Genomic DNA, 25,283 nt, shown 5'->3' on the forward strand with positions numbered 1-25,283 from the left:
GCGTTGACTATTTAAAACCCACATATATAATAATGAATAGGGGACTATTTTGAAATCAATTTGTATATAAATATATATAAAAATGAGGAACTTTAGTTTTGTTTCACCTCTCCCTCCTAAGAACTGTCACACATTTTGGGGTTAGAACCTCCCTTTTCTGACAGACTCGCCCTGACACCCCTTTCTCTCACCTGCTCCTCCACCCTCTCATTCCCTCCCACTGACATCAGGGTGCCCTCATTAGGGAAGGCTTCAAGACACAGGAAAATTATTTCACTGAATTCCTTAGTGCAGGAGAATGTCAGAAGCTCACATATGTTCCAAAACGTAACTACACTTATGCAAGGCCCAAGGAAAGCTCTTCCTCATGAAAACTCTGATCAAAAATTGCTTGAGGGCAGATGAACACTCTTGGACATACTGGTGCTATTTTTTACACTGTTCTTTATAGACTGGTGCTTTGGATGCATGTATGGCTAAACCCACTTTTTGCTTCTACTTCACAGAAGAGGCCTTTTTTTTTGAACAAATACTAGAGGTAACTAGCACCTTTTAAATAACCCACTAGAGACTAATCTACCAGCCCCAAAAAAACCCCAAACACCTTACATTATATTTAGGTATTAAACTAGTCAAAGAACAGAATGAAGAGAAGGCAAACATCTGCTCCACAGCTGGTTTTTTCAAGTAGGTAATTTCTGTTGTCATCAGGATGCAGAGCAAGACCAAAAATAGATTACATCAGTTCTTCAGTGTTTTTACACGAGGTACAGCTTTGCCAGGACCTGTTCTCAAGGTGAAGGTTGCAATCAAGCACAGTTGCATCAGGCTCTAAAGGCACTCATGTTTTTAATTACCAATTACATGAACAAGCCACAATTACATCAACTGTTTAATTAACAGTAATACAATCCTTATCAGAGGGGAAAGGAATTTCTCCTGCGAGTTACTCATCACTTTCTGTATCACTGTCTTCAGAGGACTCAAACCACTCCTCAGATCCTGCAGGAGGGTAGCTCAGTTTTCCAGAACCTGCAAGTGATTAACAAGGTGTAACATTTATAAACCAGGAAAAAATGAGCTCCAGAACAAATATGTGGTACTATTCTATGACCCAACCCAGCAAGCCCTAATGCTTTTGACTACGAATAGACCAAAACACTCAGAACCACTTCTATGTGCCCTTAGTCTGTGTTAAGCTGACAGAAAAGTGCCCTGCTGCCTCTAGTTTGCTCTAGAGATCCCCTCAGCTCTTTTCAGAGAATCTGAACAACCTGCTGGAATAAATGAATATTTCAGATAAAGCCAATGCAAAGAGAATGCTGATCATTTTAAGTGTTATAAACACAGACTCATACAATCCTTACCAACTGTAAAAGGCCTTTCATCTTCAGATGCTTCCCAGCATTCAAAATCTAAGCACACATGAACATTCTGTTGACAAAAACAGAATTTGAAATACCTGCTCTGATGCACAGCAAACATGTTCAGAACATTCAGTAACTCTCAAATTAATTTTCACTTCACCTTGTTCTTCAGTAATTTGCACCACGTTCCTTTTTTCTCTTTTACCAGTAAAATCACAGCCTCTGTATCCTTAATCACACATGTGGACTTCTCTGCAATTACTGACTGATACAGCTCCAGGTCAGCCACATAAAATTTGCCTTCTGAATAAGCACTGCAATATACAGTAAGTTTAAAAACACTAAATCCAAACAAACATTTTGCTGATTATATTGTATTTCTTAAACCTACCTGAAAGTCACCTTTTCTCTACAGAACTCACATCTACTGTCAGTTGCCCTCAGTATTTGTACCTTCAGTGTCACACTCACATCATCCTGAAACCACTTGATTTGGGGATGACAGCTGAAAGAAAGTTCATTTAATAGGTATTTTCCAAAGCAGAAAACCACCGAGTTTTAGCCAAGCTATCTCACGCAGAGCCAGAATTTGCCCATGAAGTCACAACTCGGCAAAGGGGCCTGGGCCATGTAGACCTGACACCAGCAGCAGGGCCACTGAAGCAGATGATGGGACACCTGAGCTTCCCACCAAAGCACCATATCCCAAATCTCTGGAGGAGCACATCTGCAAGTTCCATGGGGAGACACACTCCACTGACTTTAACAGATACAGGAATCCCACCTGATGCCACCACAGTCTGCCCTCCAAGTGCCAAAGGAAAAGCTATCAGCAAAACCAACCTCCAATAGACAAAAGGAACTTCTCAGCTGACCACAGAGACAGAACAATCCTGTTGGGCAGTTCACATAAAAGCAAGATGGGAATGAATCACTATTTTCTTACCCTTTCTGCTGATTCACAGTAGAGTCTTCTGCTTCTTTTGTTGGAACTACATCATCTAAAAAGAAGACATCCAGAAACATCTTTTATATTTCCTTATACTACAAAAACCAGGCGTTCCCAGAATTTCCTATACCATCACAAAAATAACTTGCTAGCAACCAAATTACTTTGTCTTTTGTATTGTGTACTTCCTATTCTGAAAGATTTCATAAAGTTAATAATTCAACTAATATTTTTAATTATCAAAAATACTCTAGTTGGTGTTAGAAACTTTAAAAAAACCTAACCAAACATGCTGTTTTCCAGGTCAGGTAAAGGTTTTCTCCAGCTTCAAATCATTATTTATTTAGCACCTGAAACATAATTTTGGGAATTACTGGGGAGTTTCAGGAATGAAATTAATAGTGGTGTCAACATCACAGCTCGAAACATGACAGTAGTGTGACTATTAAAAGGGAAAAAACCTTCTACAATAAGCACTCCAGCCTTTTTATCTGCTAGAACTTCTTTACCTTCACGTGTCAGCTGATAGCAGGTAATCCTGTCCCGCTGCTATGCCTGAGCATTTCCTAAGCCTCTACTGACAGAGCAGTAAACACACATCCTTGATATCAGATCAAAAAGAAATTGGGGGGAGCACTATTTTCAGCCATCCTCAGCCTTGGGGAAAAAAATTACCCTGAGAGCAACTTTATTTCAACAGATGTCAACTCCCTTCAATCCTGTGGCCTTGGACAGCAGAGCTCTTGTCCCCTCTACAGCAGAGATGTCCTGCTCACATGTTCCACTCAGAGCCAAAGAATTCCAAGTGTCTCAAGGACAGAGCATTCCCCAGACAGCCACACAGTTGCAGTAGCAAGAGTCACTCTCTCAGCATCTCCTGACTGCTCACTGGAAGGCAGCTCTGGCTGACTGCAAACATCAGCCACCCGGTGCTGCTCTGTGTACCCAGAGCAGTCTGCAGCTGCCAGGATGACTGCTAGGTTGGTATCAACTTGAATTCACATTTGAAAAGTTCTGGAAAGGAGTGAAGGCTTACTGCTTAGAGGAGTCACAGGACTGTTACAGCTTTCCGCAGAATTTTCCTGTATCGATGGATCCTGTGGACTGGACACTTCCTCTACATCAGCTGTATCCTCTTTTGTGCTTCTGAACACAGGACAAAGCAGTTTTAAAAGAAAACCCACAAATGACAGTCAGCTTCACCTTACCTTGCCTTCTCCTACTTGAATCTGTACCTTAGTAACAAAGCCTGTACTAAAGTTCCCAATTTTTCAACGGTAGTCTCGGGCTTAGCCGGTCTGTAAAAAAATGATCCAAGCAGTTGCATTACACACATTTCAGCACACAGCATCACAGTGAAGTTGTCTGGTCCCTAGCATTACATGCTTTGGCAATGACAGGGAGATTCTCAAAACTTCCTTGCCCAGGAGAAACACAAACAGGTTGTGCCGGAGATACCAGATACTGACTAGCAAGCATCGAAACCAGCTACTGAGCATCATAAATTGTGACAGAATCTGAATTCACTAACTCTGTAGTTAGTACAGAGTCTAAGTTAGGAGTTAGAGTTAGGAAAGTTACTAACTTGCCTGTCTGCATCAAATTCTAGGTTAGTATTTTCTAGAATTAGAATCTTCCTTGCTGTTATGGGGCTAAGAGTAGTTAATGGGAGGCAGATACATTACAAACACAACTGTTTCTGCATTTAAATGAATGTCACTGTCAGCAATAATACTCATACTCAGTTAAATACAATTTTTCTCTTAAAGAAGTATATGCTGAAAAAAAATTTGCCAACACTTACAAATGCTCCAAGCTCTGTCCATGATCCAAAATTGGTATCTGTGTGCACAGCTTCTGAATTTCTCTGACATGTTCGGGATTGTCAGTTCCCAAACCCGTTGACAAAATCTCAGACCGAATGTTGTACTCATTGATCCACATCTTCATCGTGGGAAGATTAGTAACCCCAACCTTGAATTACACAACATAATAAAAGGAAAGCACAGCTCTTCAATGGTCTCTCTCCAACTCAAAGCTGCTCTTTTTAGTCACACTTCAAACATAGCCCTACTGACTTATGCCTGTAGGCAATTTGGTTTTCCTGATTTTCAGACAGGAACCTCCTCATGTTTAATAGTTTTCCAAGTATCACCATCATTAACACTGTGATAATGGCTCAAGTAACTGGCTGTGTGCACTAACAGAACCAGGATGACAATTCACTGAACAGTGCCAGCCCGGATCATGTGACAGCCATAATACACCTCATGCAGTAAAGAGCTGGGAGTCCCAGGCATCCTGAGAACAGCTGAGGTGGAGGGGGCACAAGAGAAAACCCCAAAGCCTAGAAACTCGTAAAAGGTTGAGCTACACCTTATGGGAACTGAAAAGACTTCAGATCATTTTCTCCTTCCAATCCATTTTTCACTTGACTCACTCCACAAAATCAAGGAGTCTGCTGATGCTAACAGATGTGAAACTGTAAAACAAGACAACTCCAAGAACAAGAGCAGCCATTTTTCCTGTTCTAATCAAGGAAATGAAAGAGCAAATTTTTAACTTTTTTTTTTTTAATTTGCAGAAAAATTTAGACTAAAACCAACTGCAAACTAGTGTAAGGCCTGTAAGAGTAGAATTAAGAATTTATAAACAACATAAATGAAGTCTACTTCAAGAGCTGCTAGATATCAGCAAACTGTCTTGGAGGATCCAAGTTTCATTCTTCCAGTGGAATGTAACAAACTGCAGAACTGATTTGACAAGACAAACAACTGAACACCAGTACCTCCCAAATACACTTTTACTAGTAACTCTGTGGAATAGTCTTGGACCACGTGCAGATATACAAAGACTTCCCTGTACTGCCATTCTATACCTACCATTGGGTCAACCCAAACTGTCTTTCCCAAGGTATGCACCACTTTTGCATGATGAAGTTTTCCTTTAATTTTGTGGTTGATGTGATCAGTCACCTAGGAAAAACAAGTTATCACTGCACTTGAGATGTATGGATACCAACACAGCTTTACAGTCACTTTAAACTACAATGGAACAACACCTTCTGAGCTTAGCAATGTAAAGGGTATTCAACAAATACAGTTTTGAGTAAACCAGTGGAACACTTTAACTTAAGTCTAAGTTAGAACAGTACAAGCCTTCAAGGATAATGAAAGATCACTCAAACACAGGTCAATTCAGAGAGGCTACACTTCCCCTGTTCCTCCCCCAGAATCCAAAGTAGTAAGAACCTATTCTAAAAGAAGACATTTAAATCAGAGAAAAAAATCCCATTAACTTCCCTGCATTATTTCATAGAAAAATAAAAAAAGAAAATGGACCTTCTTAGAACCTGCCCCAATTGCAGGTATTTAGTGTCAATACTAGTGAGCAATGCAGTTTGGCACCCAAGCTTATAGTCTGTAACTGTCTTCCTGTAGAAAACAGAAAGAGAAGGTAAAGGAAAATACCAAGCAAAACCAGATTACCTTTGGATTCCATTCAACTTCATTATCTATGGGTTTTACTCTACAAACTATAATTTCCACAGCCTGAGGTGGCAGACTCCGAAACTTCACGGGTAAGTGAAGCAGCTGATCACTATTCACTTGACTTGTCCTGCCTTCATCTATGTATTTAACTGTGACCTTACAGACATTTTCTTCATCTTTTGCTTGAGTCTCTATCACCTGAACCCTTCATACAGCAGGAAAAGAAACAGAGAATTATTATTCATGTAACCAAGTGTGCAAGGTATTTTTAAAAACTGCTCTCATATTAAAACTGGTATTTTCCCAGCCCACTCTGTAACCAAGTGCACATATGGGGAATCATCTTGTTTGCCATTCATGAGCTCAGAGTAGGCAAGAGCTTTTTAAAAGCATTACTGGCAAAGCAGTGTTCTTTTTCTGCTTTCGAGGACTTTTTTCTTTACCCAACAGTCAATTTTTAAAAAATCTTTGTATAAATACATGCACATGAATCAAGTAAAAAGCCAACAAAATTTTACCTGTGGCAAATGGCTCCCTCACGTAACCCATAGAACAACACTGACTTCTCCACAGTGCTCACCGAAATCCTATGGCCTGGTACCCTGAAGTAATCATTCATTTCTTTAGCAAGAACTGTATATTGGTCCTTTTGTTTCCTGACTATTCGGCCAAAGTAGTTTGTTGCATGTACAATGAAGAGAGGCAGGATCTGAAAGGATCAAATACATCAGCAAAAAGGAGGGCTGGATGATTTCTCAAACCAATGAAATTGAAGTCTTTATATATATCACATACCTCTTTTCAGCCCCAGAAGATGACAGATGATGTACACACATAGTTCAGGAAACAGTGAGTTGCTGTTGTTATTCTCAATCCTAACTGGCCATAGTTCAGTCAGCAGTGGACAGCAATGTATGGAACAGGAGCTACTGGGTGTCAGGTGATGATATTCCACCTCAGGGAACACCACTGAGTTCTGCCAATTATCTGCCAGGCTATTATCACTCACATTCTGCACCACTCCAGCTCTACTCTGAACATTCCCCAGCCTTACAGCAAGAACTGCTTTTTTTGCACCCAAAGGACTTAAATAAAAGACTACAAATACACAGCTATGCACACCAATGTGTAAAATGCTGCTTTGAGAGCACCTCAGATAAAGCACAAATCTCAAAGGGAGCTGGAGACACAAACTCTAACTGGGATATGAAGAATCACTGTAGCAAAGTCAACCTTATAGCCATGAAGGCTTCATGGACGTGGAAGTACTAAAAAAGAAATCTAACTAAAGCAGCACTCTATAGCAAAAATCTTCCCAAAGCACTGGTATTTTTGAAGGAAATAACTCAAAAGTTCTACCTACAAGAGAGGAACTCCCCACTTCTCGGGCATACTATAAATGAAAATACATTCTCTAATCCCAAGGCCAGAAAATGCTCAGTTTTCAGCAAGTTTGCACAAATGTGTCTGCTAAGAAAAAAATCTTTCCACTTCAACTTCTCTTCACTCCCCCAGATTACTCTGAGTTTCCTCTACAAGAAATGTCAGTTTCTATAAACCTCCATCTTGGCGCATTTTGATATACAGTCTCAGATTATAAAAGGAATGAATACACAGAACACAAGTCTTCTTCCCACAAAATGTCAATCTTCAAAACAGGAAAAAAACCTGAGGTAAACTCAGAATTACCTACAAAACACAACACAAAAAACATCTGGTACACTGATTTATGCAATGGAGGGCACAATAATCCTACTGCAGTAAGGCTAATGAAATAAAAAAAATTAAATAACATGCTAAATAGCTGTTTAAGACTTGTCCTCTTGGTACCCAAGCCCAAGAAAACTGTAACTTACTGTCACACGTTCAGGTGTTTCTATCATTTCAGCTGCAATATTCTGAGCCACGTCTATTGATAAATTAATTTGATGACGATCTGGACACACTGTTCTGTTCCTACATTAAAAAAAAACACAACAAGTTTAGAAAAAAGCTCTCTGCTTTCAGTTGTAAATTACTGTTAAGTGACTTGCAACAGGCAACAGGAAAAAAAAATCACAAGCAAAACCTGTTTTAGATAAAAGCATCCAACAAGAAAATTCACCAAGGAGTCAGCAGCAATCACCACTGAGGGCACAAAACGCTGACACTTCCTTACTTGCAAATCCCAAATGTTTTAAGGGAAGCACACAGGGGTCTTGAAAATTTCTCATCTTCCTCAGATTCCTGCACCCTGGCAGTCAAATCATAGAGTTCTTCTGGAATTTCAGCTTCTGCATGCTTTAAATAGTAGAAAATCTCAGGTGCATGACAGGAACTGTTCTCTGTCAGCAGAATGACTGACTTTGCCTTCGTATCTTCCTGATCTACAGCAGAATCCTAGAAGTAATGAGAAATATTTGGGGAAAACATTTATGCATCCACCAGTAATGACCCAGTGCAGCATTACCCAGTTACCCAGTCAAGGTTCACCCAAACCTTTATGCCAGGGCAGAAGTTGTCACTCATGCTTTGCAGGCGCTGCCCAAAGACTGCTGGAGATGGGAAACTGAAATGGATCACGCAGGTTGCATCGGTGATTCCCAAGGACTGCAGGCAGTCATCTGTTAAAACTAAGCACATGTTTCACACAGGTATGTAACTGTAATAACTCAAACATGGAAGTATCACATCACACACAGCACAGCTAATTTCCTTCTCCCGACTGGAAGATAAAGATGGCTTTTTCCCCAATACATTCCAATAAGGCTTTTTATTTCTCCAGTCTATAAATCTCATTAGCATATGGTAGACCCAGCATTTCATGCCAAGCTCACAGAATTCTCCATTTCCTGTCAGCACCATGGAATACAGAGAATTGAGCACCACTCAGTAATTCATAGGAATTCACTGGAGTAAGACAGGAGACAGCTGAAACAGTACAGGAATTCCCATAGATCTGTGCAGAAGTAAGTCCACCTTCTTGTTTTTATATAACATAAAGAACAAATTGAGTTTGAAAATGCATAAAGGTCTTAGTGCAAAAAAAACTGAAAAACAACCCTAATGGAACTTAGAGAAAATTATTACAATAAATCTTTGTAGTTTGGAAATTATTTCAGACTTTGTATCTCCTCTGTAGCAGAGAAAATTGTGAAATGATGGAAAATCTCTGAAAACATCAGTAATTCTTTAAACCAAGCAGGGAAAATAATAGGAGAAAAGAAAAAAAACTAAAAAAAAAAAAAAAAAAAGGGCTGTAGCATTAGGAAGTAAACAGAGAACTGGAAAGAATTCATAGGGATCTGCTCCTGTGGAAGTGGTGAGATAACCCAGTGAAGTGCTTGGTGCAGATCTTAGCTCTGCATTAAGATACAATCCCAACCAGACTGAGAATCCTCACCTAACACAGCAGGAGTGCCAGAACTGTGCATTTTTCTCCACCTCTCCAAGACACACTCAGCATTACACTTGCTCTCTTTATGCTTTTTCAAGGAAACTATTGAGTTGCTCTTCAGTGCCTGCATGGCAAAGTGAAAAGTTACACATTCCTGCAATGCTGCAGTACTTGCTCCAATCAAGTCTAAGAGGCAGCATCTCTTACTAGAATTTAGCACATCTTACTGAAGAAATACAATGAAAGAGCTAATGAAATTTAGGTTGCTTATATGAAAAAAAATGTGTTAATGGGATAAGGTTCATTAATTTCCTGTATAAAAAGAAAACTACAAGTTCATGTTCTCATGTTTTAATACATTAGGCAGACATTTAAGAAAATAGAAATGTCAAGCTTTTCCCCTTGTTAATGCGTCCTCTCTGATCTAACAACATGCAGATTCATGTTTCAGTCTCTCAGAACAAGCACTCTTCATCACATGAACCACTGAAATATTTTCAGATGCCATATAAAATATTTGAAGTTGGTGTTTAAAGAATTCTTGTCCAACAAGAATTACTATGAACAGATTCAATCCTACTTAACATCAACAAGCCCTTTTTAAAGTGGTAACAGGGTTGGTTTTGATACGCTTGAACCCTCAAATATCCAAGGGAAATGTGTTAGAAAGTTACAATCCCAAACCAGATTTGCTTCCATTAACAATCATCAAAGAATAAACACTCCAGATGCACTAATATTTACATCAGAAATGAATGTTTAAGTATCACATTATCTATGTCAGCTATTTGCTGACAGTCAGTCTGGCGTTACTTTCAGCAGGAATGATTAACTTCCAAATTCACATTCCACCTTTATTCTCAGAAGCCAAGATATTTTAGTTTATTATGACTTTAAAATTAAAAAAAAAAAAGCTGCTTATCTAAGTTTAAACACTTTCCTACCTTATGAATCATCTCTACTTCAGCTACTGAGTCAGTGAAGACCAGCACTTTCTGAAAATTCCTATGGGCAGAATCCAGGATTTTGAGTAACTCAGCAGTTCTGTTGCTGTTTATGCAGGACTGCACCACCTAAAAGCAAATACAAAACACACAGTTGGTAATTCATATAGCCCATATATATTTTACTATATAATTCTTCCTAATCCTAACCTTGATGCATCCACATATTGACACTTTCAGTTCTGCTCAATCATTAAGGCTCCTCACAAAAACTTGAGTGTTTTCAGTTTCCTTACATGCTCAGGGCGTCCACTTTCAGAGATTTCCCAACATTCAAAATCCACAAACAATGCCACAATGAGAAATACTGTAATCAAATCAAACTTAAACCATTTTGTGTTATTCCTCAGGGCTATACCACATTGACTGGAAGCTAAGTGAAAAGATACCTAAGAATATGTAATAGAAATTTGAGATCAAAAGTTTGGTATTGTGTGAAAGCAGCAACCAAATGCTTTACTTTATTTGCCTTGGCACTCCTTACCTTGTAGTTCTGCCAGGAACAACTAACAACTGCAAAAAAATTCTGGTAAAGAACAGTTCTGTTTACAAATACATCTCATCAAATTTAGACTCATTTGCACTAACCACAAAATAGTCTAGGGACTTCATCTCAGTCCTATAAAAGAAAGTAACAGACCTCCAGCTTGTTCAGTGACTCACCTGCACAGGGTTCCTAACTTCAGCTCACACTGGGAGGCAGCACTGCAGCACCACCTGCTTCCAATAAACTAGCAGCAGCCACATATCCAAGCAGTGACACAGTTTGCTAAGTTTTACCTGTTGCACATTTCCAAAGATGGCAGCTTCTTCAATAACAGTTATCAAAATGTGAGGGTCATTCATTAACTCCTTTATCAAGGGTGTGATATGTTTATTCCACTGAGTTCCCACAGCAATGATCTGATGTGGTAGATTCCTCCGTGCTTGAGCAGTGGCTTTCTTGTAACAATCCAGTATAGTAAACACCTAGGAAGAAGAGATTTTTTTCTCTCCTCTCATGATATTCCAGCACATAACAGCCCAGAAAAATAGACTGTTTGAGAACACTTTTTTTCAGTCACAAAGCCACTACACCACAGCAAACTGCAAGTTTCCCCCCCGAAAAGAACAGTTTGGTATGTACACTTTTATCCTATTCTTTGCATGACTTCTGAACCAAAAGAAAGCAACAGGACAGCATATATATGTGCATGCAGGATTCTTTCCAGAGAAGATGGAAATCTCAGGAAAAAGATCTCGTCAAATCTGCAATATAAAAAGCCTAGACAAAGATCTGAGAGAGCAGAGGCATTCCGCAAAAACTAGGGGGTAACTAGAAGACAAGCCCAACCTGCCAACACAGTAATTTTCAAATACAAAAATAAAAAGTAAAATAAAAAAAGAGAGGGGGTTCACCATAAACCCACTTCCAGTGGTTTCTTCCTCAGTGTGTGCCACTGTTCCAGACTCATGCACAACTGGAACAGCATTTTGCCAAGTGACTGTGTAAGCCTCTTACCTGTTCCGAAGTGTCAGAGAACAGCACCTCGATCTCATCAAGAACAAGATGGCAAAGCCTACACAAGAACCCAATGTTATGTTCCAGCAGTCTCAGGAGGTTGTATGGTGTAGTCACTACTACTTCACCTACAAGGTGCAGGGAAAGACTGTTACCATTAATTTACTACTTGGAAGAGTACTACTGTTACAATAAAAGACAAGGTAGCTTTATTTAAAAGGGTCACATTTGTATTTCAGATTCATCATCTCAAAGCTAGGGAGTTCATATTTTTCTACTCCTACAAGTTTTCCAAGACATGAGTGGGTGGGCTCTGATATTTTGAAATCCAGTGAAATGTCTGAAGGTTAGCAAGTTTACAAAGCAGGGTGTCATCTCATTTTCCAGTATGGTAGTGAAGTACAGGTAGTAACTTCAGAACCAAGTAGCCAGAAGGGAAATTTTTCTAAGTATATGCAAGAGCAATTTCAGGAAAGTTCAGTTTCAGCAGAGGAATAAAGCACACATTGTAGCTTAGGAATTTACACAGACATGTGCATGTGTATCTATCTACACATAGAAATAAAACCACACCAATCTTCAGTGTGCAAATATACCAAACAGCTCTGCTCAACAGGTCTGAACTCAACCCACCAGGCTCAAACTTGAACGATGGATGAAAAAATACCAACTGCTGAAATGGAGTTTTACACAGTTCTTCATAGTTTTATCCATAGTTCTTGTTCCCTTGGCACAACAAAAGGCACTTTTGAAAATCAAAGTATCAAACAAAGGCACCAAACCAGAACACACCTAAATGTTTTAAGCACATGTATCTAAGCAGGGCAAGTCTCCCAACAGCTTTTTTTATTACTTTTATGCTGCTTCTCTGTGAAGGACCCTCTGCATGCTACTGAGTTAGACATACAAAGTACTGAGCATTTATTCCAACAGCAAACTGTAAAACACTACTCAAACAAATAAACCAAGAACTTGAGAAGCAGAAATTGTTCTTTCACACGCTCCTGCAATTAAGGCAGCCCACACTGCATTCAGGCGTAACTAAGATGCCAAAGTATTCTTACAGCCTCGGACTTCCATTTGGCTGGCTGCTTCCTTGTTCAGCCCAAGGGTTATCAGCATTGGATGAAGGCGTCTGCAGCCTTTCCTGTACGTTTTCAGCAGGTCAAAAACAAGCTGTGCCTTCTTCCATCCAGGACATAAAATCAGTGCTAGTGGCTACATATACAGGTAGAAAAATTGACAACACGTATTAGAAGAAGAGAACCTTAAGAATCTTGTCTTACTAGGGTTGTACTGGACCATTTCCAGAGATCCCTTACAACCTCAGTAATTCTATGATCTAAAAGAAGCTAGAAAATGCATTGCATTGTTTAAAATAGCTAATACCCATTTTAGTTTAATAAGTACACACTACTCATGCAGAAACAAAGCTCCATTGTGTATGTAAGTGCCAGGGCATAAACCACTTTTTAGGGATTGCTTTAAAAATAAGTTTGGGACTCGCCCCATCTACAGAGTCCATCCAAGTCCTAGAAGCAGAGGCCTTAGAGAAACAAGCAGACATCATGAAGATACACTGAGACGACATTAATGTATACATTCCAAACATTCAGACTAGTAACAGGTTCTCTGGTCCAATATATACATACCCCACTCATGTTTGGCAAGGCTGGGTAGTCAATTTCCTGCAAAAGTGTAAGAACTGGTGGAATATATAATAAAGGATCATTTCCCTGATGGGAGATGGCAACAACATCACGTCCCCAAGCTATTGGTGGCCAACAGTAGGACTGGGTGAAGGTAGGACCTGAAAACTTGTTCCAAGCAAGTTCCTACAGAAACAGAAATTAGGAATTTCCCCCTAAATCCATGTACTTAAACACCAACAAAACAAGACAAAGCATAACACAGAATGGTTTAAAAGCTTTTGACCCATTATGTAACTAATGTCCTTGTATGAAAAAAACCATCTTCTGGGCTCAGCTGTTACACTACTGTATTAAAATTCAAATCCACTTGCGGCAGTGGCTAATATACCCAAAAAACCTGTGTAGAATTCTTACAGCATTTCTCCAAAGCTTCATTTATTCAGCCTTATGAACAACCTTGTACACATTACTCAGAGGTATTACTGTAGTATTTACTATGGTAATTTGAGGTATGAAACTTGTCTTAGAAAGATAATCAGTGTAGTGTCATCAATGTAGTGTCATCACCTCTACCTTTTTCAGACCATCAAAAAGTGGTGCTGTTTCCAAAACTGATGATGGTTCAATTTTCTTGCTCAGGAACACGAAGTTTTTTTCTTTCCCAACATCTTGTAAACTCTAAAACCATGAGAAAAATAAATTATAATGGCAATACTTAGCAAAAGGGGTTTAGCTTACAGCGAGTGCTTCTGAGTTTTGTGTATTTAAAAAAATGGCATTTTGATGAAAATGAATCAAATTCTAAATTAATTTTAAATATGATTCATACATACTGATAGGTTACACAGACCGAGGGCAAGATAAAAACTCATTATTGCTATTTCTGAAGAAAAACTTTCAAAGATGTTTTTCACTGTCTTAAACCCCTCAAGAGATGCAGTGGACACTCTGCGTACAGCTGGCACTCAGTCCCACAAGGAGCAGCACGAGGCAGGGACTGCAGTCACAATGCAGATGCAATTTCTCTCCATCACTCCTTTTCTCTGCTCCAATGCACGTCCTCCACAGACTGCAATCTCTTCAGAAATATCTGCACGGAGACCCTTCTACTCCTCTGACCCTGGCACTGACTGTTTCTCACTTTTTTTTGGTTCCCTTCCCTGTGTTTTTGTCCTTACCTAAATTCAGAGAGGCATCCCCAACCTGGCTGGCTCAGCTCTAGCCTGCAGAGGCCAATGCAGGAGCAGTCAGCCCCTGACCTCCTTCCACAAAGACTCAATGCTACCAAAACCAAAACGTTTGCAGCACTAGACAAGTTAAACAAAAGTTAATGTTTGAAATACCTGCTGGTCATCTTCAGCTGTGTGTGTTTGAAGGAAACTGGAATTTAAGAACTGCGGAAGCCTGAGAAACAGAGATATTAAAACCTATATAAATTCAAAAGAAAAACTTCATTTATAAATACCACCAGAATTTTCCAAGTGTCATGAAGAAATTCACTTAAAGTATTCCTGGCATATCTATGCCAATGAGAAAAAACCTCAATATAAAAGGAAAAACCAAAACCCACCATCTGGAAACCAAAATTTAGTGAAAATAATCTTTCAAAATCTTTTTCAGAATTAGTTGGCAAGTTACCTGGCATTAGAAGAAAAATAGACTGGACTGTAGAAAAAAAGGCTTCTGAAAGTTCCAAAACACAAAACAACTCATCTTTGCATCAGTTAGAAACTGACAGAAGAAATACTCCTGAGGTTTACTACATATGCATCAACCGACCTGCAGCACAGTGAAAGCACTGCACAAACTGACCGACTCATATTTCATTAAATCTGAAAACTTTATAAATCACATAATAAAATAAAGCAAATTAACGCAGTTAGTGTGCAGAAAAATACCTCCCACCACATGCCTGTTGTCAAGCTACTATATAGAAATGACTGATATTTTTCCAGGGTAACTATCAGCAGCTTTGAACACCCTCCTTCCCCAAAAGCACGTGCATGTAGCTTCCCTTTCCCTCTGCCCTTTAGAGGCCTAAGAACAGTTACTGCAAACACACTACAGCTCCCAACTGTCTGATGACAGAATCATTCTGAATATTTAACATGCTGCACCACACCTCTCTGTTTGAACTGCTTTATCTTCCTTGGAAGGCAAACCTGGCACCATGCTGACCACCTAGAAAGGAAACACATTTTAAGCACTAAAATACTGTTCAAAAACAGTATTTAAAATACGAAGTCCAAAGTGTTTTTCTTACCCAACTGTGGGATTCTCCAATTATTTTGCAGCATTTTTTTCCAAATTCAAAGTTGCTTTGACTAAGGCAACAATTCTGATCAAACAAGCTTCAGAAAACTGTCTAAGAATAAGAAGCTGGGTAACTACAGCACTCCTAATCTGGCCTATGTATGTTTATGTTAGCTTGCATTTCACAATTCATTACAAAATGTAATACTTACAGGCACAGTACTGTGATTTAGATTTGTGTGCGACCTTTGGGATGGCTTTTCAAGAACAGAATTACAACCAGCAAGACCTAAAAAGGTAAAAAAAATGGAGATACCAATTTCTGATTATCTGAACACAAAAAAAGACAGAGAGGGACACCATGTGTCCCAGTCACTGGGATCCAACCCAAGACAGGACATTCCCATTCCACACATCCAACTAAACACACAAAGTGCTGCATGTAGGACTGTCTCCCCCACTGGCAGGTCCCACCTGGCCCAAGATGTGGTGACACCTCCTCCCCAAAGGGCAGTTTTGGCCTGGCAAGAAACATAGGACCAACAAACTCCACTGGAACACACTCAGCATTTAAGGACACTTCATCATCAGAAACGTCTGAAGAACTCCCTGCAGTCCCTTCATCTTCCTTGTAATGAGCAAAGTGCTTTGCAACCAGATCATCATTAACACAGATCTATAAAAAAACCCAAACAAGATCTTTTTTTATCAGTGTCAACAAATAATAAGCTACACCAGCACATACTTGTTTAAAATTTATGGGAAGCTTTAAACAAAAGCAGTACTTTTATACATGATAAAAACCCCAAACAAAATCCAACCAAACAGAACCCCAGACATAAGAAATACCAGTGAATGCTTTCTGTCAAAGATTAATTCTAAGAAAAGGAAAGTCCTATCTTCATGTATGTTCTTTCAATAGGTGTTCATTAGTGAGTTCCGTGTTTCTGGCCAAAATTCTGTACTGAATTAACTGTTTCTATGAACCCTATACATCTGAAAGAACCCTCTAATCCAGTGAGGCCTCTTTATTTCTTTTGGATTCAGCACACATCAAAATCTGGCAGAAAAAAAAAAAACACTATTAGGCTTAAAACTACTTCTATCTACCATACAGCTGCTTAAGTCTGGCAGTAGCTATAAGCAGATATTTGACACAAGTTAGAGATTTTGGCAAGTGGAACTAGACTGGATGTTTTTTCTAGCTCCTTGAGGACTCATCTGTATGCAAGAGTGTGAAATTTTAGTTATTTTTACAGTATTATGCAGCTGCCATACTGAAACATCTTCAAACAGGATACCACAAGAGGTACACCAAATAATACATATGGTGATCCATGTAAATACTGGCTGTCAAAAGTGAAAAAGAAAGTAAGTTCATGCAGAGAAAAATACAAGTTCTGCCTCCTGGTTGCCAATGAACCTCCAGAGGTTGCCAATGAACAGCACTGTAATAAAAACCTCTAAGGTTGCCAATGAACAGCACTGTAATAAAAACCTCTAATAAGTTCATGATTTAGCTTCTACTGTATCTGAATAAAACTTGCAAGATGCATTCCAGTCTTAAATTAATAGAAAGTACACTAATAGTGTTGGAAATATAAAAGTATCTTACCTTTTCATCTTTTATAGTCACAAAAAGAAACACCTCTAACACTTTATCTTCTACTGTCTGTATTGTGGCTTTGACCTCAGTAGCCTCTAAATGCAGTAATAAACGCAAGAAAAAAGATTAAACCCTTATCACACTATCAGCATTCTTCACTTGTACTGAGACAGACAAAAACAGGCATCATAACTGAAAATGTGTAACACTTGTTATTTCACCTAAGTGAAATGAGGAATTTAACAACAAAAACTTAAAAGCTCCAAAAAGGAACTTGTCCTTAGTCTCTGGAGGAGGATTGAGAGCTGAAACAGCTCAATGACCTCTTGAGATAAACCACTCTTAGTTCTACACTGGAAGTCTTGGTTTTCTCTTGGGCTCTGACAGTCTGGGGCAGAAGCATGTGCTTTCCAAGTGTGACATTTCCTTTTCTTGAAAGATGTTGTATTTGGACATTTGAACAGCTTTGTTACACTTTTCATTTGGGCAAACACAGCCAATCCAAGTCCTGAAGCACCTCTGCACATGCTAATGCAGGACAGCAGTGATGCTGATTCAGAGTCTCATGCTGAATACACAGAATGGTTCCAGTGTTCAAAACAAATGTGACATGAATGCTCTCTCAGTTAGCCTAAACACAATCTATTTAACTACCAAAACTTATGCAGCATGGAAGCCCAGAGTACTCAAAATACAGGTCCACAACTACTTGTGCCTTAGTCACTCCATACTTAAGCAGCTCCTTTCTCATTGTTTTTAACTAACAGCATTTATAATCAAGTATAATGAACTTGTACACAAGTACTACATTTCTCTAACAATTGATTTTTTCCCAAAACTGAAGTGCTATTTACCTTCAAGAAGCTTTCGAAAATGCTGAATGGCAGCAGTATCCCATCTTTTGGCTGGTCTAGGAAAATAAACACAACCAGTTTTCCATATTATCAAACACAAAACTGGTAGTTTAAAAAAGATTCTATACAACCACAAAGCTCTAAATCCTGCAAATTCTTACAAAGTGCCCAACTAGATAAATCAGCAGAATCTGATTACTCGGCACGTTACTTTAGTTTGGTAATACTGTTCCAGTTCACCAATATTATGAACTGATCAAAATTAAAAGATACTGTTTGGTCAAGTATCATGGCTTGCACCCAATAAAAAATATGAAGAAATCATACAATCATTTAGATTTGAAAAAAACCCCAGCATCATTGAGTCCAGCCACTAACTCAGCACTGCCAAGGCCACCACTCAGCCATGTCCCTAAGTGTCACATCTATACATCTTCTAAATCCCTCCAGGGCTGGAGACTCCACCACTTCCCTGGGGAGCTTTGTCCTCTCAGCTGGAATAGAGTTGATTTTCCTCTTACTAGATGCTACAGTTCTGTGTTCTGCATTTACTATGAGAATACTGCCGGTTTCTTACATTTCTTCTTGAAATGTAATCCCTTCTGTAGTGTGAGGGTTCAGTGTAGAATTTTTCAGAAATGCCCAAAGAGAATGGATTTACTAGCTCTCCTTACCCTATTTTGGCAGTGTTTTCACAGTAGTCAATACGCAGTGTCAGTGGCTTTGTGCAGTGCAGCCGACACTTCTTTGCTCTGTGTGGGATCTTTGCAAATGCTCCTGTTAAAACTCGAATGCTGCAAAACAAAGTGGAATTTTACAGGGCAGAATTTCTTCTCCAGAAGTCACTGGTCTCACAAACCACCTGCTGTTACAACAACTGAATTTGACAACACAGTTCTTCCAGGAGTTTGGATCCCATTGGCTCCCAACTTGAAACTACTGTCTTACTCTAAGAGGTGCCATCAGGACTAACTGGTGAACAGGACTGCTGCTCTATTCCTTTAGTATCAACACACATCCTAGTCACAGGGAATCTTTCTGATCCTTTGCCACTGCAGTTTCAAGTCTTCTTGCTACTAATCTTCTAAATATCTTCATGGTATTTAACCCATTATCAAGTACTTTTCCAACAAATCAACAGTCAACTTAAAACGTTATTTATTTTTAAATACTTTAAGTAAGTTCTAATTTTGTGGAATGCTACCAATTTGGAGAAGTTTCTTGTGCTCCAAGTTGCAAATTTTAATAACAAACTTTAAGAACTGGACTAGCTCGCTCAAGAAGACAAGAACAGATTTTTCAAGATTTTAAAACCACAAGGTTTTACACTCATTTCATCAAGAACTCAGAACCTGTGAAAACTCACCTTTTTCTGGCACCACTCCAAGAGAAACTGTCAGCTCTTAGTAAACAAGTTGGTCAACTGCACTGGGAAAACCCACACATACTTCTGTTTAGACCACAAAAGCTGTTGCAGCAAGTGAAACCCTGCTTCTATAGATGGTTTTTGTGCCTGAACTCCATTGGCCTTATTTTTTTTAAAGTATGTATCAAATTATTTAAGAAGAATATAAAGGTAAGTTTTAACTGACAATCACACATCTCAATCACAACAGACTGACATTATTTCTATTCTAAATCTTTAAAAAAGCAAAACCTAAAACAGAAAGCATCTTTATCACAAAATAAGGACTGGTTTGCACTTAGGTTCTTTCAAGTGTATAATTTGGTTAGCAGCTTCTAATGGACACAACCTACACCTCAATTAAAACAAAGTATTGACTAAATAAATATTAACAGCATCTGTATCTACTAACAAATTTATTATGGGTGATGTATTAACAAGTACATCACAGTAACAAACACACATACTTCTCTGATGGAACAGAGCAGTACTTGGCATAATCCACAAGGAAACAGCTGAGCTGGTAACCATCTGCCTGGCACCGCACTGACTCCACCAGAGCCCTGCACCAGCACTTCAGTTCCTCACTGAAAACCACATAAACCTGAGGAGAGAAAAAGAACAAGACACCAGGCTCTTTCACATGGCCCCAACTGCACTCAAAGGCTTTTCAAAGGCAAGGACAGAGTTTTTATTACACAGCCTTCCATTTTCTTTGCAAAATGCAAACCCTATAGCTTACAGTTAGAAGGCTTAGAGATGAAAAAACACAACTCACAGGGATATTATCTGTTTTTCTGTGTAAAATTAAAAAGAAATTTTTTGATACTTCACTCCCAAACAGATTCAAATAATAGATTATTTCTATGTAGAGCAATGATCTTACCTGGCCTTTTTTTATCTCCTCTTGTTTTACTTCATCTGCATCTTTATAACAGCTATAAAACCGCTCCATTTCAGCATTCAGGTTTTCATACACCGTTTCACCGACTACACCGGGCACACATTCTTTCACAGCAATCCAAAAGCAACTCGGATCCTCAGCCTGGGGCAAGGCGTAGAGAAAAAATACTACTGACTTTTAAGAGTAGCTGAGCTGCAGATGTAAAATAAAACTTGATTTTTACAGGGCACCTTCAAAATTACAGTGACTGACATTGAGATACAGAATGTTAATATGTGAAACATCTTTCACCTTCATAGCATTAGTTAATGAAATGGCTTCTCAGCTTCTAAGTTTCTTTAGCACTACAACAAACACCATGTGGGGTCTACAATGGAGCAGCATTATCCAAAAAGTTGGTTAAACCAAACAGTGGAAAAAGCGCAAAGACAAAGGTTTCTACTTCCCTATGAAGTTCTCAGGAAGTACATAAAAACCCCTAAAAACATGGTAAGCTTCACCAAAAGGCTTTTATTTCTGTTCAGAGTGTCAGCATGACAGCCAGTTTCTTTAGAACAGGGTGACAGCTTTCTGCTAAGCCTTTATAAACTGTCACATTCCAGTGTTCCAGATGATGTGGGTCCCCAGCTGCTGTGGCTTAATCCCAGTAGGCAGCTAAACCACACACAGCTGCTCCCTCATCACATCCCTGCAGCAGGATGTCCAATCTGAAGGACAGAGGTGAGCAAACTCACAGGCTGACATCAGAACAGCTGACCAGGCAAAGCAAGAGCTGCACGTGCAACCAAAGCAACGCAGGGAGTGGATTCACTGTTCCCCACTGGCAGCTGCTTGGCCACTTCCAGAACACAGAGCTTCATCACACACAGGGCTCTGACATCATGCAGTAGGGAATATGCCCTCAGTCATCTCTCCTGGCTGTATTCTGCATTTTCCACAATCTCCTATGAAATTCAGGATAATCTAGTACTATACGACTATAGTACTAGATTAATATAGTACTATATTATTTGACACTCTGTTGCACATCCTCCATTTTAGATTTTAGCTGCATTCCTACTGCTGGGAAGAAGGAATTAGAAGTGTAAAAATGGTGAGGAAGGTGGTACAATAGCTCAAGTGACCTTGGCTGGGAATGCCAAGGCCTGAAAAATATCAGAGTGGGAAATTCCATCTGATATCCCATCCCTTATGCCTACTGCTGTTCCTCCTCTGTTTTGAAAAGGAGAGTTTCTGTGTAGAGGTAGTAATACATGTGCTTGGAGAGGCCTGGAGGCACTCTCATGGACATGCTGAGCTCCATGTTGGGAGAAGATCAAATTTCTGAGATCATAAAAAGCACAGGGGAACTCACAGGGTTCCTGATGAATCCTGCTGGGATCCTGCTGAGCTTGCCAGGGTCCACCTGGGTGTGCCCCAGATCCTCCAGTTAGCCAGGCAACTAAATAAATTTACTCCCTTTATTTCAGCTGTGGTTTTTCTGGCTGCCTGCCCATGTTAATTGACACACCTACTGACGTATTTTACAATAAAAACAATAAAATAAAACCCAAAATGAACAAAAAAATATATATAACCCAAATATGACTCCACAAATGCAAAGAAATGCTAGTAAATGGAAATACACAGGCAGTATTTTTTTTGTAAATGTGACCTCCACAAAGTTACATGGAAATAGACATCAATCCTTCAGATTAAAAAAAAAAAACACCATACCTTTAATATCACGACTTCCATGTTTATCTCCTGTGTCTCCCTTATCACTACTGTAAAAGAAAAACATGTGATGAACCATTCTGATCCCCACCATTTCTTTAAAAGCCTATTTAAAGAGCATACACCTAAAGCAAGCCTATACATTTTTACTACTCATGTCAGAAGCACTAGTTTAAGCAACTTGTTTATGATTTACATGCTTTCTTAATGAGGGACTATGTTAAAGCCTAATTAGGATTTACCATCCATGCTGCACCTCTTCCATTCAGAGGCCAGCAAAATTAGGCTGATCACAGGCAAGGGCTGCTACAACCTACCTACATGATCAAGTTAACAGAAACAGCAGAGGAAAATACTTACAACTTTAAAAAATCCCTCAGCCTAATACAAAAAAAAAAATCCCAAACTCGGCAAACAAGTTTAACGTCACAGATTTTTATTAGTATTCCACACTACATCTGTCTGCAATGGTACATACCATCCCTAGGAGGTACCACGGAACAATGAAACTTCCAGCAAGTAACTGACGTTTCATTTTGGCACAAACCAAAACATCCTGGAATCACGTCGTGGTATCATCACCGCAGGTCTAGCTTACACTTAAAGTAGATGCCTAATTAAATATTTCAGAAAAGGAAAATCAAAACCTTGTCCTTCCATTTCCAAAGTTACTGCTGAACAAGCCAGAATTCAGCAGCAACACAGCTACTCTGAGGTGACATACAGCGACAAGCTGTGACAGCAGTGACCATCCCCATTTAACATGACAATGGAACAGCTGAAACGACTGCACAAGCCTCACCCAAGATCGTTTAACACAAAGCTCCTGAGTTACATACTCGTTTCTTACCCAGCACTGTTATACTGCACCTAGAAATTATCAGTGCTGCCTTAGATACTTAAAGCAGACTTTTCTTTCAGCCCTAACACGCGAAGGCCACAAGTAACTTCAGCTGAAGTCTCAGGTACATTAGTGCAAATCCGCTACATGGCCCACCATCGTGGCAGGGATGAAGCACACCCACACACAGGAGCAACTCTCCCAACCCACTTCAAGTAACATTCCCGCTTTGGTAAGAACAAAGTAGGGAAACAAACCCCTGCTAAAATCCCATACCTACCACTAGACAGTACTTAACCTGTAAAAAAACTGTACATCACTAAAGCCCTCGCCCCACCTGCTGCATTAACACAGAGCTAGGGAAGGTAGGAGGAGCCTCTGCAGCCATCCCGGGGGGCGCAGACACTCCCGAACACACAGCTCGTTATCCCTCTGCCCGGGGAGCCGTGCTCCACGTAAGCCCTGTTCACCCGGGAGGCGCCGAGCGAGGAACAGCGGCACGGACAGCGCCTTTAAAAACCACCTCCTTCGCTTTACTCCCTCTCCTCAGCCCCCATTTCCCCCTTTCCTGCCATAGCTCCATGCTGTTTTCCCTAAGAACGAGCCCACTGACCTCCTTCTCCAGCACCGCCAGGCTCCACACGACACTCTGCCGCCCCCTCCCCAAGGAACCTTCCAGAACCCCCAGCACCGCCCCGGGGCGGGTCGGAGCCCACAGCGGCCCGTCCCCGGCTACACACACCGCCCTGCCGCGTCCCGGGGAACCTTCCAGAACCCCTAGAGCTCCCGCCCCCAGAGCCGCCTCGGGGCGGGTCGGAGCCCACAGTGGCCCGTCCCCGGCTCCACACACCGCTCGGCCGCTCCCCGCGGAATCTTCCAGAAGCCCCAGAGCTCCCGCCCCCAGAGCCGCCTCGGGGCGGGCTCAGAAGCCAGAGCAGCCCGTCCCCGGCTCCACAGGCTGCCCTGCCGCTCCCCGGGGAACCTTCCAGAAGCCCCAGAGCTCCCGCCCCCAGAGCCGCCCCGGGGCGGGTCGGAGCCCACAGTGGCCCGTCCCCGGCTCCACACACCGCTCTGCCGCTCCCCGCGGAATCTTCCAGAAGCCCCAGAGCTCCCGCCCCCAGAGCCGCCTCGGGGCGGGCTCAGAACCCAAAGCAGCCCGTCCCCGGCTCCACAGGCTGCCCTGCCGCTCCCCGGGGAACCTTCCAGAACCCCTAGAGCTCCCGCCCCCAGAGCCGCCCCGGGGCGGGTCGGAGCCCACCACGGCCCGTCCCCGGCTCCTCAGACGTGGGTTGTGGCCCATGGCACAGTGACTATGCCCGGCCGTAAAAAACACCTGAAACGCTGCAGGAAAGCTCGCAAAGTGTAGGGAAGTCTGTCGTATTGCTTTTTGTATAAAATGGAAACCAAATTCATAGTGAAAAAAGCCTTTGTTACTGCAAAGAACTTTAAATCAAGAATATTCTGCTGGGATTTGAGGGAAATTACTACAATGACCCTTTGGGATTTGGAATTTATTTCAGGCTTAAAGTGTCTGCAGCAGAGGCAATGGTGAAATAGTGATAGTTCTTTGGAAACACTGGTAGTTCTTAACTAATGCAGGGACAACAACCACAGGGAAAAAAAAAAACACTAAACAGCTATAGCACCAAGAAGTAAATGGACAAGTGGAAAGAGTTCATAGGGATCTGCCCCTGTGGAGGTGGTGAAATAACTTAGTGTAAGTCCTTGGTGTAGTTCTTAGCTCTGTAGGAAGATACAACCCCAGCCAGACGCAGGGAGAGCCCTCACCTAACTCAAGTGCCAAAACTCCGCATTTTTCTACACACCTGGCATCAGCCCTGCACGCCTTCCCTGCCCACATTCCCATATCCACACTCCTGCTGTGCCCAGGTGATAAATGATTTCTTTACCAGAAATATTTTCTCGTAATACTTAACTTTCTACCATAAAAGTAAACTGGTAGAATAGCCATAAAAGGCAGAACAATAAAAGAAATCCTTTGTGTATTTGAATTTGTCATCTCGAGGGATATAGTCCAGATGAATAAAGTGAAGGTTCTAGGAGAGAAGACTGTCACTTGTTGAAGGCATTACTGGATGAACTCCTGAAAACTGCCCTTGGGAATGAAGGAGCAGGAGAGAAGAGAGCTGGCAGTTCTTAAGGCATCTTTTCCTTGAAGCACAAAACCTCATGATTCTCATGTGTAAGAAATCAGACAAAGCAGGAGACCAATGAAGCTGAGAAGGACCCTTCTGGTCTGAGTGGAGTGCAAGAAGGAAATGCCCTGGCACTGGAAGCAGGAATATGTACCCATAGGAGAGAATATAGGGACGGTGCTTGGGGGTATAGGAGTGAGATCAGGAG

General features: G+C 40.7%; 1 protein-coding gene across 1 annotated transcript; it reads right to left on the reverse strand.

The window, feature by feature from the left end:
* Window positions 1-662: 662 nt before the first annotated feature.
* On the reverse strand, window positions 663-22,214 carry TDRD12 (tudor domain containing 12). The gene is made up of 31 exons (XM_059856989.1): window positions 22,079-22,214; window positions 20,345-20,503; window positions 19,926-20,062; window positions 18,728-18,847; window positions 18,054-18,109; window positions 17,209-17,294; window positions 16,068-16,269; window positions 15,806-15,882; window positions 15,463-15,521; window positions 14,684-14,744; window positions 13,914-14,018; window positions 13,341-13,523; window positions 12,753-12,906; window positions 11,689-11,816; window positions 10,968-11,156; window positions 10,128-10,256; window positions 9,190-9,307; window positions 8,286-8,419; window positions 7,966-8,186; window positions 7,664-7,763; window positions 6,326-6,516; window positions 5,805-6,012; window positions 5,199-5,291; window positions 4,121-4,290; window positions 3,552-3,614; window positions 3,353-3,462; window positions 2,314-2,368; window positions 1,759-1,872; window positions 1,528-1,681; window positions 1,368-1,434; window positions 663-1,032 (listed from the first exon to the last, which is right to left on the reverse strand). The coding sequence occupies exons 1-31, from the start codon at window positions 22,097-22,099 to the stop codon at window positions 947-949; spliced, it is 3,750 nt and encodes a 1,249-aa protein (XP_059712972.1). The 5' UTR covers window positions 22,100-22,214; the 3' UTR covers window positions 663-946.
* Between the last annotated feature and the right edge of the window lie 3,069 nt (window positions 22,215-25,283).

Source organism: Haemorhous mexicanus, chromosome 12, assembly GCF_027477595.1.
Source record: "Haemorhous mexicanus isolate bHaeMex1 chromosome 12, bHaeMex1.pri, whole genome shotgun sequence".
Classification (NCBI taxonomy): domain Eukaryota; kingdom Metazoa; phylum Chordata; class Aves; order Passeriformes; family Fringillidae; genus Haemorhous; species Haemorhous mexicanus.